At 37.0% G+C, this 13988-nt stretch overlaps 2 protein-coding genes across 2 annotated transcripts; both read right to left on the bottom strand.

The window, feature by feature from the left end:
- Nucleotides 1-715: 715 nt before the first annotated feature.
- Nucleotides 716-2177, bottom strand: LOC119898265 (carcinoembryonic antigen-related cell adhesion molecule 1-like). Its single transcript, XM_038712454.1, has 4 exons — nt 1826-2177; nt 1359-1634; nt 970-1215; nt 716-876 (listed from the first exon to the last, which is right to left on the bottom strand). The coding sequence occupies exons 1-4, from the start codon at nt 2175-2177 to the stop codon at nt 797-799; spliced, it is 954 nt and encodes a 317-aa protein (XP_038568382.1). The 3' UTR covers nt 716-796.
- Nucleotides 2178-4093: 1916 nt separating this feature from the next.
- Nucleotides 4094-12301, bottom strand: LOC119897368 (carcinoembryonic antigen-related cell adhesion molecule 5-like). Its single transcript, XM_038711012.1, has 10 exons — nt 12152-12301; nt 11218-11538; nt 9849-10127; nt 9365-9631; nt 7080-7352; nt 6647-6907; nt 6316-6424; nt 5582-5613; nt 4841-4901; nt 4094-4678 (listed from the first exon to the last, which is right to left on the bottom strand). The coding sequence occupies exons 1-9, from the start codon at nt 12195-12197 to the stop codon at nt 4885-4887; spliced, it is 1605 nt and encodes a 534-aa protein (XP_038566940.1). The 5' UTR covers nt 12198-12301; the 3' UTR covers nt 4094-4678; nt 4841-4884.
- Nucleotides 12302-13988: the final 1687 nt, after the last annotated feature.

Below are 13988 nucleotides of genomic sequence, written 5' to 3'. Positions count from 1 at the left end.
CACACACGCTTACTGTTTTGTTTATTTATTTTATTTTTAATATATATATTTTTAACACACACGCTTACTTTTATTTATTTATTTATTTAAATTTTTAATATTTCTTTTTTTCTTTTTTTAAACACACATACGCTTTGATTACTTTATATATATAATATATATTTACTTTACTTTAATTGTTCTTATGTTGTATATATGATGCTTTGGCATTGTTATTACATTCATGCCAATAAAGCTAATTTGAATTGAATTGAATTGGTGCCTGATGATTAAGAGCTTTGTATGTGAGCAGAAGGATTTTAAATTATATTCTAGATTTTACAGGAAGCCAGTGCAGCGATTCTAATACAGGAGAAATATGATCTCTTTTCCTGGTTCTTGTCATTACACGTGGCGCAACATTCTGGATGAGCTGAAGAGTCTTAATGAGTCTTGGACTTATTCGAACACACTGATAATAAAGAATTGCAGTAATCCAACCTAGAAGTGACAAATGCGTCGACTAATTTTTCCGCATAATTTTGAGACAGGATGTTCCTGATTTTTGGAATGTTACGTAGGCTTCAGTTATCTCAAAACAAAAGAAGAAGAAAAAACTGAGACAGTTATTAGTCATTAAATACAACAATGAATGTCACAGCTGTATATTTCAGAAGAACATACTGCAGGAACAAAAGCAAATATGAAGAACAACAATTTTGTCGTTTATCACAGCTTTATTTTACATGAACATAACATTTATCAACAATGCTGAACTCAGAGAATGATCTAAAACACACACACTTATTCTTAGTCTTTAGACTAAAATTAGCTCCATCAACGTCAGGACGGTGCAAACCATCATAGACATAGAACCAATGATGGGAGTAGATGAGTCTGGAGCAGAAGAAAGAAAAAACATTACTTTTCCATTTGCAATCACACATCAGTACTGACAATTTAGAGAGCTGTGAGATAGAGCTCAATTACCACGCAGTGTGTGGAGCGCAGAGGTTTCTAAACCAGTGACAGCATTTTGGGCGGTACAGGTGTAGCTCCCCAGGTGCATCTCCTCCATCTCATGGATGTAGTGCAGGGGCCCGTACATCTTCATGTGTTTGAACGTCCAGAAGAAAGTTGCCTTTGGTAGGGAGTCAGCAGAGCAGCTAAGAGTGACACTCTCTTCAAGTTCTGCTCCTATTGGCCTCTGAATGATTGTTGGTTTGTCAGGTCCATCTGAACATTTGAGGAAGAGGATGAAGGAGATCATTAGGAAGATAATAATTATGATGAGACTGAAATAGTTAGCCTTTTCTATGCACTTAAGTAATGATAAGCGAATATTCAAAATCAGGAAATGTGTAATTGAAAATACTCACAATAGACTTTCAGTCTGCAGTTAGCTGTATCAAAACTGAAATCATTGCTGACATTACAAAGAATCTCTCCAGTGTCTCTCCTGTCGACAGGGCTGATAGACAACACTCTGTTGCTGTCGTAAAAGCTGAATCTCTCTCCAGAAACCAAAGGTCGGCCGTCTTTCATCCACACTCTGTTGGACACCAAGCCGTCAGCATCGCAGGTTAGGTTCACAGAGGTTTTACCTTCTATTACGTTTTCTGTGGGGCAGGCCATAGTGGGTCTTGACACTTTGGCTGTGCACAAAAAATGTATACAAACACAAGAGACTTGTTGACACCACACCTAAGCAACATTCAACATTCTTTAAACAGACATCTTAGCAGTGCAGTATTACAGTAAAATAAACATGTTGATACTACACAAGCATTGTTTTCAGTTCCTTCCTAACATTAAAAACAGTGTCAGATAAATCTATCTTACTCACTCAGCACCTCCAGTTTGACAGTTCCTTGAATCTGCTCCGCTCCATATGGGATGATGAGTAGTTCATATTCTCCGCTGTCTTTTTCAGTCAGGTTCATAAGCACCAGAGATCCAGTAGACTTTTCTAGGACGATCCTGCTCTCATAGCCTTGTCCGACTACATCTACACTGGTTGAGGTTATTACATTGGTGGTCCCATTGAAGCTCCAAGTTAATGCCAGAAATGGTTCAGCTGTTGGTTTTACAGATGTTTTAAAGGTCACGCTCTCCCCTGCTGCTCCACGGAGGGAGTCAACAGTGAGTACACCAGCTCCATAGCACAGACCTACTGAAATATGAACATAGTTCAACATTTCACAACCTGTAGTTCTATTGATAAAGAACTTTTAATACATATCTTACCTGAGGAGAGGAACATAATATGGTTGACCTGAGAAACGTATAGTTCATGATGTTTACTGGTCAGTCCTCTTCTAATGTTATCTGACCTTCTGCTGTCTGTGTTTGTGCAACAGTGGAATAAAAGCTAAGATAAATGCAATAAATGAAACGTCATCAAGACGTCCACAGGCTTGACATGCTTAATTATTACCTTCATCAACCCTTTGTTATCGTGGCTCTCTAAACTGCATGTTTGGAAAACCAGAAATGATGCTTCTTATTTACTATTACACACAGTTTGTTTACTTAGTTGATAATGTGAGAGGTATTAGGACTAGACTCTAAAGCCATGCTAGTAGCTCTGTGATGCAGCTCTGTTGTATGTAGACATAGCAGTGCTTTGAGCTAAATGTTAATCAGCATACTAACATGCAGAAGAAGAAGAACACATTCTTTATTCATCACACAAGGGAAATTCAATGTTCTCACTCTGGTGTTATTGTCATTAGTATACACACACAGGTCTGAAATACACACACATGCAACAACATGGAGAGATGTCAGAGTGACAGGGCTGCTACTCAGTGCGGCGCCCCGAGCAGCTGAGTGTACAGGGGCTTGCTCTGAACAACAATGTTAACACGATGACAAAATTTAGCACTTTTCAAAACAAAGTTATAAAGTGTTTTGAAAAGAGCTAAACGGGGCGGCTGTGGCTCAGGAGGTAGAGCAGGTTGGCCGTTAATCGGAAGGTCGGCGGTTCAATCCCTGGCTCCCCCTGGTTGCGTGTCGAAGTGTCCTTGGGCAAGATACTGAACCCCGATTTGCCCCTGGCGCCTGTTCCGCCAGTGTATGAATGAGTGTGAATGCTAGTTTCTGTTTGAGCACTTAGGCTCAGTGTATGAATGTAAATGTGTATGACTGGTGAATGCAGATGTAGTGTAAAAGCACTTTGAGTAGTCGAAAAGACTAGAAAGGCGCTATACAAGTACGGAGCATTTACATTTACATGAATGAACCAGGATAGACACATGCAATTAGGAAAATCAGACAATTATATAACCCAAAAAACAAAATACCACACTGGCCTAAGTTCTATCTCAAAACTCTTCACACATTATATGGACATTAACTTTGCTTTATGCACTCCTATAAAATTAATGTAATTTTAAAGATAATATTTAACTTAAGCTAAAAAGTCTGATTGTGTCTAAAACACACTGAGAGTAAAATATACAGGACAATATCCTGCTCAGTAAATTACTTCAATACCACTTTGCTCCATGTCTTTTATCCACCAGACTGCCAGAAGTTAGACCACAAAAAGGCAGCATACTGCAGCTTTTGGAGACAAGAGTCGGATATATCACATCTGTCATTTAGGACCACATCGGACTTTGACAGTGGTCCGATAGTTAGTTTTCACTTCTCCATAAAGTTAAATCAACCATCAAGAGTAAACTTTGGAGGCACAACTCCATTGAATCATTAACATTTCTTCATTGTTTGTATTTATTGTAAGGAAGTCAAATGTATCAACTCAAGTAAACAGTAAGAAGTATATACATATTTATTAAAATATACTTCCAAAGTCATTTCCGCAGTTGCCAGTCTTTGACTGTTATATTTAAAGACTGTTACATATTCGTTGCTGTAAGTTCACATGACAGAGAAAGAATTAACATTTTGTGTTGCAGTTTTCAAAATATATTGATATATATTGTTAATTAGCATAATGTCTTATTCCACCCCAATATTCTTCCATTAATTTACAAAGTTGTGGCTGGACACAATAAAACAGCAAAATAAAAGCAAAAATTAGAAATACTCTGTAGAAATGCGCAACACACCAGGAATGGTGTAAGGAAAACTAGCATAACAATTCAACTAAATATATTATGTTTTAAATGTAAAAGGACTCAGGGTGAATCATCACCCAGCACTACAGCTTACTGGAGCTTTTTACTGTATTTACACTCTTTGTTTTGGGTTTGAAGACATTTCACTCTCATAAACACTGTTTACGGCAGATTACTCTGACAAACCCAATGCATTTGCTACCTGCTAAAATGAGAAGGAATATTTAATTCAACAAGTGGCCAGAAAAGCAGAGGAAATGCTACTGTTATACTGTACATATGGATAAATGGCAAATGTTTGCTAACACATTAGCTATAAAAAAACAACACATTAGCTATCAAAAACAATAATGTGATAATATATCAGGGCTGCTATGTGTCATTATGTTGTGGTGCTCTTCTGCCTACAAGTGTCCAAACAGTCACTTAATTCAACTTTAAGCACATTTATGTGTCTGTCAACAAGACTTTGAAATACACTGGTAATTCTGTTACTGTTACGTTTTGCTGTGTTGTAAATTATTTATCTAAAAGAAACATAACCCAAACACAGAAGAAACAGTATGAATTCTAAAACAAAACAACAACATTGGTGTCTCTTCTTTTCTGATCATCTGCAGGACAAAAATGTAAACAACTGATTAAATTAGAGAGTTGCTGTTTTGATCCAAACAGAGTTAAACTGATTTCTACAGAAACAAAACCTCTTTGTGCGTCTCCCTTCAAAATACATTTAGGCCTTTTCACTAAATAAGAAAAATGAGTTCAAAACTTACCTTAAAAGACAGTTTATATGTTCTCATATACCTCTGAAGTGTTCTCAGTGTCCTTCTCGTTCTAGGCAAAAAAGTAGCTTTGTTACAGTACATTTCATAACTCAATACATGTGATTGTGATTTTTTTTTGAAGTATTTATTTATGATAGTGTGATTTTTAGATCCAGCCCGTCCTCATCCAAAAACAGCTGTATAGGTTGATTATTATAGCTTACTACGACCCAAATTTATGTTTTTAGTAAGGCCACTACCCCTGGTGACAGAAGAAGTCAGGTGGCGTAGTATGAGGAACGACAAAGTCCGATTAAGGAGGGTGGTGGTGGTGAATGGATGAGGGATGTAAACTCAGGACTTTCACTCAAGAGACCAAGACTCAAGTTCCGTGTAAAAGAAAGTTAAATAACGTTTTGTAGAGAACTTACGTAATGTACTTGTTTTAACCCAAGCCACAATATTTTCCTAAAACTAACCATAAAGTTCTGTTGCCTAAAACTAACTACTACCTTTTTTTTACTTTACGTTACGTAACATAGGCCTACTGAAGGACTCTGACTCTGGACCAGTATTTGCCAATGCTCGTTGTTTTGGAAAACGGTCAAAATGTCATTGTATTTTCCAATAGACATATGGCCGATGTCATTTTGGAAACAGTCTTATATGTCGTTTATGGAGACTTGATAATTTTGTCGTTTTGGTATGACAAAGTGTTGCATGTGTAAGTCAGATGAATAGCCTACTTACTTGTATCATGTGCCTGAGGTTTGTTGTTGATTCTGAATTTAAAATAAAAGATTGTTAAAAGGTGGCCTGCTTGATGCTGTTAATGTACCTATTAATGAAAAAAATACTACAACAACAGTTATTTAAATTCTTGCACCTGTAAGTAAAACACCAAATCCAGCAATGCAAATTATTTTAATCTGATCAACAGAATCATTCACATTAATAGAATATAATTTATGTAATCTTAAAGTCAGTTGAGTTTAATGGAGCTGTAAAAGTACTGTATGAAACTGATCAATATTGAAAATACAATAATTCCTGACCAAATCTAAGAGAAATGAGTGACCAGTTACAGATATTATGAAGGCTATTTTTCACACAAATACCTCCAGGTGATTTCCCTGATTTTTAAACAGGGTCATGTACAGTAGGATACTGTAAGGGTGAATGAACACTGATGAAATGAGAGTCAGAGTCAAAGCTAAAGTCAGGGTCAGGGCTAAATAGACAATATACATATATACACCTGTTGTAGATAAATCAAACAGAGTTTTACTGTCACAACCTGATTCTAGTTCCCTATTTTCTATCTCTTCTCTTCAGATCCTAACACTCCCTCCCACCCTGTAGTAATCCATGGTTTATGACTAAAACTGAATTGACCTGCAAGTCCAAACTCAACAATACTGAGCCAATACACTTGCCATAATTGGTATTGATTCTAAATAATTTAAAAAATGGCTCATATATACCTTTTTTTATATATGTAGTATCCTCCACCAAAACCTGCTCCACAGATGACCAAACATGCGATTACTAATCCAGCGATGCAACCAGCCGAACAGGGTGAAGTTTTGACAGCTAAAATAAAGAAGATCCAAGAACATAATTTAACACCATTCTGTAAACAGGAATAATCTTTTATGCCTATGGATATAAAGCATAAAACTATTTCTCCTTTCCTGTGACTTCACAGCCCACTAGGTGCGAATATTTGTTTAAACATAACATAACAATTTAACATTGTGGGTTAATGTGGGCAACATCAACAACAAGAAATTGCAATCAACTCCATCTTGTTACCTGTTACAGACAACTGGTGGACCGCTGATGATGATGTTTTTCCAGTTACATTATTCATTGCTTCGCAGATGTAGTTGCCACTGTCAGAAAGTTCAGTGATGTCTTTAGCAAACACAGAAGAGTTGTGTATCTCAGTGTGTATCCCATTCAGTGTCCAGGTGTAACTAGCAGATGGTGTGGACTCAGCAGAGCAGGTTAATGTTAAGGTCTGTTCAATATGGATCTCATTTGGACCTGTGATTTGAACATTTTCTGGTCCATCTGAAAAAAACATAGTTGTAAAGTTCTTACAGCAGCACAAATAATACAGACTATAAAACTTAAAAACTTAAACTTATGTTACATACTGACAAACCAAAACCAGTCGCACACAGTTATTTATGGCAGTCATCATTTTGAACAGTAAATGTACATTGTACAGTGTGTTACCTACAGTTAACAACCACGGTGTATGTAGCTTCCTCAGTGTTGATTGGGTTGCTGATTTTACAGGAATATTCTCCACTGTCTTTTTTATTCAGACTGATAAAAGACAGCACTCTGTTGTTATCGTGAAGTATCATGTTGTCAGTCAGAGTCAGATTTGAGCCGTCCTTCACCCACTTTCTGGTAAACACAGCGCCAGCTGCGTCACAGGTTAGGTTGACAGAGCTCCCCTCAATCGGCATGTTTGTTGATGATTTGACAGAAGCACCTGATATTCTCTCTGTAGAACAAAACATCACAGAATTTGTGTGAAAACAGGAACAACTAACTGCAAACATTATAACTACTGCACCCTAAAATATGTGTAGAATTTGCCAAGTGACACACTAAAGAGTTATTTTAAGATTTAAAGTTTCGAACAACCTGTAGGATCTCAGCCACAGTCATTTATATACTGTATGAGAGGAATACATGACATTACATTAAGTTCTTAGATAGAAGATAATGTGTCAATTCACACACTGAATAATGGAAAAGTGTTTTATTAAAAGCACTAGTTTCTTTAACAATTGACTCAAAACAGTCGACAGTTGCAAGACTCGTGATCTTTGCCAGGTTATGTGCTGTCCGTTTGTTCAGATGTTATTGCCACAAAGTCTTAATAGAGCGTGAAATCCTTAAACCTGCAATAAAGTTTTTTTGGCCTCTTGGAAGCAGTGAAAACAAGCTGTCAACACAATATTGACACATAATTATTGTTTAAGTTGATACAGCAAACTTGTTAGTAAACAGTTACCTATTATTTAGATTACACATTTATCGAGATGGATGAGCAACTCAGTGGCTGGATAACAGCCAACTGAAGAAACAGTTCAAGCCCAATGCTGTAGGGGCTTGCACTGGGTTACAACAGCTGTGTGTAAGTTCTCGCCTATGTTAGGGTGCAAAGTCGAGGCTTAGTAACTACTAGTTAGTTTTTAACAAAACCAGCTACTAAAATTGGTTGTACCATGATTACTTTGGGCATTATGTAACTAGTTTAGATGTTAAGTCATAACTAAGGCAAAGCAAAGACAGAGTTCCATCGTAACGGTTACGGTGCACATTAGCTTTCTGGCCGGTATGAGCCACTTGGCGTCATAGCACATCGTAGTAAAGCTAGTTCGATATTGAAATATCATTTCAATAAATCAGGTCTCTGCTGGATTACTGTGTTGCAAAATGACATGTGGTTAATAAATAAAAGTATGTTGTGTGGCAGAAAAACTGCAGTTCATCCATTATTGAGCTTTATTCTGTGCCATTTTATGATTTAGACCTAGGCATACCCTGGGCAAATATAGAGTAATTTAGTAATAACTTATTATTTTAAGATATGCATAAATCACAACTCAGTAATAATTAAGTTATAACTAGGCGAAGACTGAACCACTGGTGCAACAGGCTGATAAAAGTTTCCCACAAACATCCTTGGAAGAATACAGTGACCACAACGACATTATCATTACAACAACCAGGAGCACCAACAATCCAAGGAGGTATCCATCACCTTGTTAATGACCCCACAGAGGTTAAATGGCTGGGATTCCCTGCCGGTCAGTCAGAACTGAAGAAGCAGCTTGGATGAGAGGCATAACAAAAAAGTTGTATCTTCAACCAAGCCCACTTGCCCTTAATTTGAACTGTCCGTGGATAAGACAAGTAACGTTTTACTTGTCTTATTTTATTTTTTAAATTAAGGCACACTGATTTGAGTGCACACTTTGCCAGTACAGATGATGCAGGTGGATGATTTTGGTGCCACTTTTCTGACCCATCACTACTATATTCACTCAATCTTTTTATTCCAGCTAACCCAGTATCAAGACAACTGACAGTGATCAGTGTTAAAAGGGTTTTAAAATGCAAAACTCAACCATTTTATTTTATAGTTTATGGGGTGGCGATGTCGCAATAGACAAGACACATGCCTTTGGTGTGAGAGACCCGGTTTCACTCCCCCACTGTGACCCATCCACCGTTGTGTCCCTGAGGAAGACACTTAATCCCTAGTTGCTCCAAAGGTGTGCGACCTCTGACATGTATAGCAATATAGCTGCTTTGGATAAAAGCATCAGCTAAATGAATAAATGTAAATTTTTACTGAAGGCATAAGCAATTAAACATTATTTGATATTAAAGGCGGGGTATGTGATTCTAATCCAACACACATCATTGTGTCAAATTCAGTGAATAGCTCCTCAGGGTCCATAGCTGTCCGTTTGATGTGTGTGCTGATTCATTTCAACTTACCCAGTACAGAGACAACTGATGGCTGAGAAGTTTGATATCTCAGGTTTTTTTTGTTAAAGGCCTGGCAGCTGTAGTTACCACTGTGACTCATCTGAATGTTTATCAGTGTGAGCTCTGGTCCAGTATCAGAAAGCAGGTCTCCATTTAGAAACCAGTTAAACAAGGCAGAGGGTCTGGAGACAGCTGAACAGGACAGACTGATGTTTGATCCTTCCTCAAAGTATCCTTGTGTTGGAGATATCGTCAAATAAATATTTTCTGGGCCATCTACAGTGTATGACAAATGCATAGTAAAATACAACAACAAAATAGTAATGTTAGCAGCTTGAAGAAAATGCTACTTAACATGCAGCTTAGCTCAGTGCGAAGCCTCATTACATTATCAACTGAAAGTCAAAGATGTATCTTTGAAGCTGTATGTCCACAGTAGAGAACTGCATGAATATAGTGCAAGATAAATGTTATGCACATGTTAATAACTCACAGATGATGACCAGGTTTACTGGATCACTGGTGCCGTTACTGACAGGATTGAACACACGACACCTGAATGGTCCCTGGTCATAGCGGGTCACATTGACTATAGTGAGAGTGGAGCCTCCATCAGTGAGCTGAACTCTGTCGCTGGCTGTAACCTCAGAGCTGCCGTTCAGCCAGAAGAAAGAGAGGGAGGATCCAGAGGAGGAGCAGGACAGACGGACAGAGCTGCTGAACTCCACTAAGTCTGTGCTGCTGGCATTTACTATTACATTAGAAACTGTCTCTGTGGGTGAAAAACAATATTGTTCTTTGCATTACAAAGGTATAGTAGAGGGAAATACTGCAGTGGCTGAGAATGAATCCCATGTTTATTATGGCATTTTGAGTATTCATGGTTGCAAGCTGAAAGTTTACACTAGCTCCTGCCACAACAAAAAACATGTTGTCGCTTATTATTTAATGACGATAATGATACACAGACCAAAAAGGCTTTTTGGGGTTTCCACTAAATGATTTGCACATCAAGGGAAATTTTTGTTGATATTTTTATAACAGTCATTGATTTAACTCAGTGGTATAGTGGTTTTAGGCTGCACATTTTGGTGGTCGCACTATATAATAAATTTTCTATATATTGCAGCCCAATTTAACACCAGTTAATGTGTATGACCTTAAAACTCTAATCAAAATCTATCTAGTAAAGTCAACAGAAGCTAAATATGTACAGATTCATACAGGTGTACCAAAATAAAAGCAAACTCAGTGCATCCATTAGGACTACATGTTTAAACATAATGTTGAAGTCAGTACTTAGTCATACCAGTAAATATAAAGGTATTGCTAAGCACCAGTTGTCTTAAATCTCAGATCACAGAAGGTGCAGTTTTTGGACAAAGGTAAAATGCGTCACAACACACCATTATAAATCAAGCATTGTTGTGTTACAGACATGCCCGGCCTACAAATAATCTTCGCCAGTCATAAGGGAACATGCTGGTTTGGTACGGACCCCAGAAAATATCACATCATTATATTACAAATTTGATATATAAAAAAAATTACCATTACCACTGAAACGATGACTCTTATCGCAATATCGTTCAAAGGAATTACAATATGATTGTTTTCTGCATACTGTTCAGTCTTAGCTGGTGTTAATGTAGGTCATTAGGTTTTCAGGGTGTTTATAATGCAATTATTGCTATTTGTTTTGCCTTAGTATTATACTATGTAATAACATAATTACAGATTTTATTTGAAACTACTGAGCATGTAAACATAATTATTTTAACAGACACAATATTTATTTATTTCTGATTTGCCATAATCTCCTTTCAGCACTGAAAGAGACGCAATATGAAACATTTGCTCACCATGTACAGACAGTCTGGTGGTTCCATGCTTTTGTGCTTCTCCCTGTGGTGTAACGGTAACTCTGTATTCTCCACTGTCATTAAGAGTCAGATTCCTGATTTCCAGAGATGCAGTAGATGTGAAATAGGTGATCCTGCCTTCATACTCTGGTCCAGTTACGTTTCCAACATTTGAACTGATTATGTTTCTGTCACCAAAGTTCCAGCCCACTGATATAAAGGGTTTCTCTGCTGGAGTCAGTGTTGTGGTGAACATCACCGTCCCTCCCACAGCTGCATTCAGAGGACCGTCTGGTAACAAACCAGCTCCTTTGGTTAAACCTGGAAGATTTTAAAAGTTACACATCTCATCATCACCATCAAATTAATAATGAGGACATTGTGAAATTAGATACTGTGATGATTAAATCCCAATTCAAAACAAGGTCTTGATCTAATAACTATTCAAAACCCAAATCTGCAGCAGACAAAATGATCAACCAACCAAGGCTCATGATTTTTTAAAACTCAGTTGTAGCTTTGAATTTTTTCTAAACTTGTCTATTTACTGCAAACAAAACCTCTGGTTTATAAATATATTATTAACCACTAAGTACAACAGAATGTTGAAGATTGGTGTATTTTGTCATAATGTATCTATGTAGCAAGTTTACAATGTGATTCTTTCCAGTGTATATTCTGGTGCTCGTTCTTAAAAATCAACATTTGCTATATGAAGGAAGTACTGGACTCCTCATGAGTAAAGAAAATAATTTCCAGTGGATAATCCAGGGGGGAATGAAGCACATTTGCAGTAACATTTCCAACATCTCCCAAATGAAAGCAGTAGTGTGTAATCTGAAGCTGTTGAGCTTAAATAATTAATGGCTAAATCTTTAAAAATAAGTAAATAAACGCATGCTTGTATCTGCTGTATCAAGCAATAAAATCTCACCTGTGATGACTCCCAGTATGATGAAGTGTATCACAGTTATTTCCATTTCATCTGCAGTTTCATCAAGTATAACGAGAGAAAAGAGGGACTCACTCACTTCAATTTACCTTTGATAATTTCCGGATAACTTTGCTGTAAAGTAGTACAAGGAAGTACTATGCAATGGGGATTTTCACATGCAATGATTTAATGATGAACAAGCTCCACCTTGTTGATCATTAACATTAACATGATTCAACATTCAGAGGGTTTATTCAAGGTCAGGGTGGCCGTACTGTGGATTTGTTCTGTATTTTGTAGCGAGGCGACATCAGAATATTGCTGTAAGTTTTACGACAGGTTCAGCCAATAAAATAGTTTTTTCCAAAAATTGTGAGTTGCTGCAACCATGAGACGTCCTTGAGCATGTTCAAAAATATTAGGCTGATGGGTCCACCAGTAAACTGAGGACAGATATGCACACACTCAATCAAAATATGTTTTAATTTCAATTCATTTAACAATGAAATGATACAAAATAGAATAATTTCGGTCTGGGTATCTCTGGATAATCCGTAATTCGTTTGTAATCCTAAAACGAAAATACCGTTTATCTGTTTTTTGTTTTAAAACGAAAAACCAAATAACCGTTTTTGGTGTCACAATCAAAAAAGGAAAAACAATTCAATTTTTCATTTTTGACGATTCATTTTATTGTTATTCCTTTTTGAACAAAGAATGAAGAGAGTCTTTGAACTTCAGTCAATTCGTTTCTCGTTATAAACCAAAAACGGAAGTCACGTGGTCTATTCCTTTATTGGAAGCGAAGCCACCGGTAAAACCTCCAAAATAAAAGTAGCCCATGTACTATGTAATTAGAAAGGTGATTATAAACTAAAACTAAACTAAAACAACGTTTTTTTAGTAAAACTAATGTAGCACTGGGTGTGAAAAAAAAAACACTTTAGTTAAGTGAAAAAAAACAATAACTAATAAAAATAACTGTTAGGCTGTTGGGGAGAATTAAACATTTGTAAGGCCATTGGTGACCTGTAACTTCAGATTAAGACAAGTAAACTAATGTTATATGCAGCTTTAGGATCGCAGTTAGCCTATTTATTTAAGTTTCTATTATTTAATTCATATTTTAGTTTCCTAACATATTTACAGGCCTTCTTGCTATGTGGAAGCTCAACCAGCAGAGGGCACTCTGCCCCCTTCTGTGGCACCAACAGACAAGAAGGTTTTGACCTTTTGACTTGTGTTTCTATCAAAGAGAAGGCTGCACTGCTACCAGAGGAAGCTAATCACTGAGTTTGAAGGGTGTGCAGAACTTCACCTGCCTTCCAGTTTCTCTTTCTGTGCTGCTATAGCTGCTAAAAACTCTCATCTACTGTTATGTGACAAAACAAAACTCTTCCAAAACAAATCTGTGGAGTTGTAAACTTTTTATTTTCCCTTGCTATTTTTGCCAGTGTAAAATACTTATGTTAGTTAAGTAGAGTAAATATTTTTAATGCAGCCTGTAGTTCTTATAAGTTATTTAGGCCTACTTATGTGTGAAACCTGGTGAGCATTACTGAGAGTCAAAAATGATCTCTAGCTCTGGGCTTTCAGATCTTTTAATGCTTTTTTGGCTTTAATTCTGTTTGATGAACCACTTGTGTAAAGTAGAATAAAAGTGAAGTTGAGTCATTTAGTTTTTCTCCCTGGTACTCATCTCAGGACTTCCCAGATTTTCCCCCAATACCTGGAGGATGTGAGCCTGTGCAGGGTTTAAGGACTGATGATGGTATCAAGGCTCGCCCCATCACCTACCGTCACTCTCTGTTTAAATAAATGCTGGACTGGCAGGACA

The sequence above is a fragment of the Micropterus salmoides genome, unplaced genomic scaffold (assembly GCF_014851395.1).
Source record: "Micropterus salmoides isolate LMB-PRFRI ecotype aquatic unplaced genomic scaffold, ASM1485139v1 Ms_hic_scaffold_11, whole genome shotgun sequence".
Taxonomy (NCBI): Eukaryota; Metazoa; Chordata; class Actinopteri; order Centrarchiformes; family Centrarchidae; genus Micropterus; species Micropterus salmoides.
Note: the sequence above shows the minus strand (reverse complement) of the source record. Positions and strands in the feature narration are given on the sequence as shown.

Bases quoted from the DNA above. Each gene is read 5' to 3' on its own strand.
- LOC119897368 (XM_038711012.1), bottom strand. From the start codon at position 12,197: ATGGAAATAACTGTGATACACTTCATCATACTGGGAGTCATCACAG. The intron at 9,632-9,848 runs GTGAGTTATTAA...CATACACTGTAG, and splicing joins AGTAAACCTGGTCATCATCT to ATGGCCCAGAAAATATTTAT. The intron at 7,353-9,364 runs GTAAGTTGAAAT...TTTGTTCTACAG, and splicing joins ATCAGTTGTCTCTGTACTGG to AGAGAATATCAGGTGCTTCT.
- LOC119898265 (XM_038712454.1), bottom strand. From the start codon at position 2,177: ATGTTGAACTATGTTCATATTTCAGTAGGTCTGTGCTATGGAGCTGGT. The intron at 1,635-1,825 runs GTGAGTAAGATA...TTTTGTGCACAG, and splicing joins TGTCAAACTGGAGGTGCTGA to CCAAAGTGTCAAGACCCACT. The intron at 1,216-1,358 runs GTGAGTATTTTC...TCAAATGTTCAG, and splicing joins CTGCAGACTGAAAGTCTATT to ATGGACCTGACAAACCAACA.